Raw genomic sequence first — 6,076 nt, forward strand, 5'->3', positions numbered from 1 at the left:
CACCTCTCAGCATCCTGCTCTGCCTGCAGTCCAGGGTATCTCAAAAGATAGGAATTGGCCTTGGCTGGTGTGGCTCAGTAGATTGAGTGCCGGTGTGCAAATCAAAATGTCACCAGTTCAATTCCCAGTCAGGGCGCATGCCTGGGTTGCGAGCCAGGTCCCCATTAGGGGGTGCTTGAGAGGCAACCACACATTGATGCTTCTCTCCCTCTCTTCCTCCCTCCCTTCCCCTATCTCTAAAATTAAATAGTTTTTTTAAAAATATAGGAATTGTATCATAAAGAGAAATGATGAAGATAGATGCCTTGGCTGCCACATGCCCTGATGCCCAGATGCCCTGGCTAACACATGGAGCTGAACCTTCAGATGAGAGAGCTCAGTAAAATCACCCTAATAATTGATAATCACCCTGCTCAGGTAGAAAAACAGATTCTCAGTTAACAAATGCAGTGTGTCTTGAGAACATTATGTTGAGTGAAATAAGCCTGTCACAACAGGACAAATGCTGTGTGATCCCACAGACATGAAGTATACAGAGCAGTCAGATTCCAGACAAATGTACGGTGGTTGGCAGGGGCTGGGGAGAGGATGGGGAGCTGCGGTTTAGTCGGGACAGAGTTTCACTGTTGCAAGATGGAAACATTCTGGAAATCCACTGCACGGCAATGCAAACACACTTAAAATTACTAAACCATATGCTTAAAAATAGTAAAGATAATAAATTTTGTTGTATACTTGTTACCACAGTTAAAAATGTAAAAATAAATAAAAAGGGAGGAAGGGGAGCGAAAGAGACAGAGAGAGAGGAAGGAGGGGAGGGAAGAAGTGCAGTTAGTTTGGAAGACAAACTTACAAACCTGGGGAGAGGAAGGTGGAGTGGTTGCATGGGGTGGGAGGGGGTGATAGAGATAGGACAGGGTGGGGTAGGGGTGAGAGGATGGGGTGGGCGGGGCCTCAGCCACCAGCCCTGCCTCAGGTGAGGTGGGGTAGTGTGATGGGAGGGCCCAGTGACTCCTCAGGGGCCCAGAGGCCGCCACCATCCCAGGTGGGCGTGGTGTTCTGGGCAGGTCCAAATAAAAGCCTGCTCTGGACCTGATGGCCACCCCAGCCCTGCTGTTCTCACCAGACAGCAGAGGGAACAAGGCACCAGGGGGGCAGGCTGTTCACTCCGGAGTCTGCCCCTTGGAGTGGGTGCGCATCTGTGCCAGACTCCGGCACAGAGTGAGCAAACCGCAGGCCCTGCCCTCGGAACCATCCTGCTTGGTTGGGAGGCACAGCTGCACACCTGAAAACCTTTGCCTCTTGGGCCATCAGGAGCTACATTATCTGAGCACCTATTATGTGCAGGTGCAGGAGCTTTATGGAATTCATGTGTGTAAGTCTTGATACTACACTCCCAATTTAATATATAAATAAAAATAACCAAATAGCCAAAATCTTTTTTTTAAGATCTTGTTTATTTTTAGAGAGGGGAAGGGAAGGAGAAAGAGAGGGAGAAAAACATCAATGTGTGGTTGTCTCTCTCAAGCCCCCTACTGGGGTCCTGGCCCACAACCCAGACATGTGCCCTGGCCAGGAATCATCCAGCAACCCTTTGGTTCGCAGGCTGAGCTCAATCCACTGAGCTACACCAGCCAGGGCCAAAATCTTTAAGAAAAACAAAACTCCCTGCCCCACTGGGAAGTGCCTTGCCAGGCACTCCAAAAGCCCCAAATAATAGATAGCATTCTACAAGGTGACCCTTGAGCAGCATTTGGGAGGACAAAATAAAGTTAGTAAGATGACACACACATGTCTGAGGGCCAGAAGAGTCAGAGCAGAGGCTGAAGCAGAATGAGCTCTCAGAGCTGAACTCACAAGCCACCACGCCCCTCCGGCAGGCTCAGCAGGCACTCTCCACTGGGGCTTGGCCGGGTCCCATCTCACGTCTCCCCAGACGCCTTGTTCTCCTTGGACACCCTGGGCTCATAACCAACGTTCAGTGAAGACACACTCACTGGGTTAGTGTGGAGAGCAATGAAGCCCATCCCTGGTGACATGTACTCAGTACCAGACACCATGCCTCATGTCTTCTGGGGACAAGGAGCTGTGGAACAGGGGCTGTCATGAGCCCCAGCATGGACAGGAATTCTGAGGCCCAGGGCCCAACCTGGCAATGTGGAAGGGAGAGGCCGTGCTGCCCAACTGGGGGCAGGTAGAGTGGCCTGGCACATGCACACAGCCACAGGGAGAGCCACACACACAGCCACATGCAGACACATGCAGGAACATAGGATCACCCATGCAAATGACATACAGATGTAGGCAGGCCAAGAACAAGACACCCACACCCATAGGATGCCCACGTACACACACACACACACACACACACACACACACACACACACTTATCCACATTCTCCAGAAAGAAAGCAGGTCTGAGCAGGGCAGCACTGAGCCGTTGAGTGCTAGACACAGCCTTTTCCCACAGGACCAACACCTGCAACAGGGGTAGGCTGGAGCCAGTGTCCAGAAACCACCTGGGCAAGGCCGTGGGCGGCAGAAGAGAGCTGAGGCCCAGAGGGCACCTTCTGCCCTGGAGGGTGCACATGCATCTTCCTCCTTCTGTTTCCCAGGCACCAAGTCACAAGGAAAGGTGAGCTCTAATTAAGAAAGAGCTTTTGAGCATTTTCCCAGACATTGACTTGATACCAGATGCTTTAGAGTTGTTGTTTTTTAAACAAAACAATATTTTATTGACACATCCTCCAAGTTCAGTATAAATATAAAGTGCTAAGTTTCCAGCCCCCACCCACAGGGCTGGGAGGAAGTAGGGAGGGAGTGTTAAATGTCAGTTGAACGCAAATAACTTTCCAGCGCCAACATGGGCGTGAAATGCTCAAATACACACACGCAGGCGAGAGGCTCACACACACAGGGACACAACACTTCCTGGAGCCCAGCTCCCCAGGAGCACAGGGCTCAGGCTCCAGGCCCTGCGGTGCACCATCCCCAGACAGGGCTCCTGGTTGTCACAGCTTGTTCCTTGGGCTTCATCACAGCAGTGGGACCAGTGGATCCATGGGTGTAGAGTCCAGTTAGTTTCTGCCAAAGGATGGGGCTGGAGGGCAACAGACAAACTCTTCACTCTTGTCCCAAATGAGGGCCAGCCTCAGACTCCTAGCAGAAGAGCACCAGGTAAGAGAATCCAGCATTCCTGTACTTCCAGCACCCCCACCTCGGGGCTTTCCAAACTCCAAGGAAGGGGCAGCTCTCCTGAGGTGAGGGGCACTGTGAGGCCTGGAAGGGAGCCCAGCTGTCCCAGGTCGGCTCCCCAGAAACCGGTGGCCGTGTGTGCCTCGGTCCTGCCTCAGTGACACAGCACTTGAGTCTCAAACTGTAGCAGCTGTCCCATGAAACTGAAGTTGGGGGAGATGACCCCCCGGCGTTGCTTAACAAAGTCAAAGGCCTCATCCAGCCGCACCCGGTGGCTCTGTATGAGGTATGCCAGGCAGATGGTGGCAGAGCGGGAGATGCCAGCCTGGCAGTGCACCAGCACCCGGCCCCCGCTGTTCTTCACTGAGTCTGCAAGGGAAATGGGTGGGGGTCAGACGGGAAGTTGGGTGGGAAGGAGATGTTGCCCCAGTCCCTCCCCTTGGTCCCTGCTGCGGCCCCTCATACCAATGAAGCCTATGGCCTCCTGGAACCAGGCACTGATCTCCACCATCTGGTTGTCCTCCACCGGGATGCTTTTGTAGCGCAGAAGGCCCTCAAAGTGGTTGGGACAGCTGGCAGAGACGTTGAGGACAGCAGTGATACCACAGGCCTGCAGCCCCTGCAGATCTGATGAGTGGCTGCAGCTGCCCAGGAACAGGTAGGGCAAGATCTCCACGGGGCCACCCTGGAGGGAAAATGGGAGGGGCAGGGTAAGGTCTGCTTCACCCAGGCCTACAGGAGCCCTGAGGCAGTCCTGACCAGGACCAGGCTCTGGGATATGAGGACACCAGGGGACACACAGAGATATAACACTCACAGATATACATGTCCCCTCAAAACTCCCAAATAGGCTGCAGACATCCACACACCCACAGAGGTGCATGAGCCACCCACACCAGGCACACTGGGAGACACAAGGTGCCCTGTCTCAACTCACCTGGTCATAGTAGGGAGCCCTGGGGTCTGAGCGGCTGTTTTCTGCCCCAGCAGGTGTCGCTGGGGCAGGGGATTCAGAGCACAGGTCAGGACAGCAGGCCTGGAAGGCATCGAAGCCTCCTACAGGGGCAACAGGGGAGGGTCAGCAGAAAAGCCGAGCAGGGAGAGGGGAGGATCCGGCCTAGCAGGGCGGAAGGAGGGCTGGTTGGGAGAGTCCGGCTGGCCGCTCACCTCGCAGGAAGCACACGGTGGTGGGCCCGGCATGAGTCTCGTGCAGCAGCGCGGACAGCAGCACACGGGCCGGGCAGTCGGGTGGCAACGTGGCCAGCGAGGCGCCAGCCTGGTCTAGCACCACGGCGCGGGCCAACTCCCCGCGGGCCAGGCGTGCTCGCAGCGCGCGGTCAGGTAACAGCCAAGCGAGGGCGGCTGCGGGCGGACCGCGCGCGCGGCGCCTCAGCATCGCGTTCCAGGGAACCGGCCGCGCAGTGCGCACGTGGCGCCGGCAGAAAGCCAGGAAGGGGCGGCAGTCGAGCAGCAGTGTGCGCTCCGCTTCCCGCGGCTCCCGCAGCAACGCGCCCAGCGCCACGCACTCCAGTTCGCGTGCCTCTTCCAGCCCCATGGCGCCGGCCTCTTCCTGCGCTTACCCTCCTACCCTCCGCGTCCTCTCTCCACCCGCTACCCGTGCTCCACGCGAGGCCCCGCCGTCTGCTCTGGTGCCATTGGCAGCCCAGCCTTAAGTAGCCTGGCCCGGCCCTCGGGTCACCATATAAGGGCAGAGCAGGAAGCCGCAGGTGCCGCCCCCGCGGCCTCACGCGGGCTCTGCCGGGACTGGGGGAGGGGTGCGCTGGGGGAAGACAGGGGACCAGCTCCGGAAGAAAGATTTTGTGCCTGGGGCAGTGGGGTCCAAACTACCCCCGTTTGCGCTGCAGCCTTAAAGAGCGCGGGTACCTTTTGATCTGTTCCTCGCAGCTCAATCCTCAGGCACTGGCTTCTCAGATGCACATCCCCCCCCCCCCCCCCCCGCCACCCGGGGACTTCGGGCGCGGTGGCCCTGCCCTGCTTCCTCTGCCTTTCCTCTTCCCTCCTAGGATATTCCCGAGGAATTTGTTACGACAAAAGCTGGCGTATGCCATGATGATTTCTACACTTGAGGGTTCACGGCCTCTTCTACTAGACCTTGGGCAGGAGGGGTTCATTTCCCCTCCCGTGCCCCATTTCGTGCTCCATTTCGTGACCGAGACCAGCACTCAGGCTTAGTGGCCAAGCCGGGTTAGAACATGGTCCCCTGAGGCCGACACCCTGGGCATCAGGAGGACCCCAGCCTAGGGGAGCAGGGAAAGGCACGGGGCCCATCCTAAGTTTCCAGTTATGTGCCGGCAGATCTTCTTCCCCTAGAGCCCAGGGAAACCCCAGGGGCCCAAGTCAAAGCACTTCCCCAAGTCGCAGGCCAGCGCGGAAGGGGAACTCTGCTGACGAGGATGGGCTCTCCCCAGGACCTCACGGGGAATTTCACGAGTGGCCCCAAGGGGAAGAAAGAGAAGAACTACCAGAACCAGCCTCCTTCATCCCCATCCCCCACCCCCAGGCTCCCTAGGCTAGCAGCAGACCCCAGGACCGTGGGGACCCAGTCAGTGCTGGTGTTTCACAAGGCCTGATCAGTCAGCAGCGGAAGCTCTCAGAGTTCACACCCCTTCTGCCCACCCCCACCCCAGCCGAAAGCCCTGGGGCCGGATGTGGTGAGCCCCAGGTGTGTGTGGGGGATCTGAACTCCAAAGCAGAGTTTTGGTGGGTGGGGACCGTGTCCTGGAACTGGAGCTGACCCTGTGCCCAACCCCATCCCAGCCCTCTCAGCCCCCTTGTCCCTGAGTCACTACTCTGTGCCCTTTGTAAGCCTCTCCAGCTACCCTGAAGGCCTCTACTGTCCAGACCTTCTTGGAGGATTACA

At 57.1% G+C, this 6,076-nt stretch overlaps 1 protein-coding gene across 1 annotated transcript; it reads right to left on the reverse strand.

Annotated features, from left to right (window-relative positions):
* Positions 1-2,708: 2,708 nt before the first annotated feature.
* Positions 2,709-4,829, reverse strand: DUSP2 (dual specificity phosphatase 2). Its single transcript, XM_045828112.1, has 4 exons — positions 4,363-4,829; positions 4,133-4,251; positions 3,661-3,880; positions 2,709-3,564 (listed from the first exon to the last, which is right to left on the reverse strand). The coding sequence occupies exons 1-4, from the start codon at positions 4,748-4,750 to the stop codon at positions 3,350-3,352; spliced, it is 942 nt and encodes a 313-aa protein (XP_045684068.1). The 5' UTR covers positions 4,751-4,829; the 3' UTR covers positions 2,709-3,349.
* Between the last annotated feature and the right edge of the window lie 1,247 nt (positions 4,830-6,076).

This window comes from Phyllostomus hastatus, unplaced genomic scaffold (assembly GCF_019186645.2).
Source record: "Phyllostomus hastatus isolate PE091 unplaced genomic scaffold, TTU_PhHast_1.1 phas_scaffold_78, whole genome shotgun sequence".
NCBI classification, from domain to species: domain Eukaryota; kingdom Metazoa; phylum Chordata; class Mammalia; order Chiroptera; family Phyllostomidae; genus Phyllostomus; species Phyllostomus hastatus.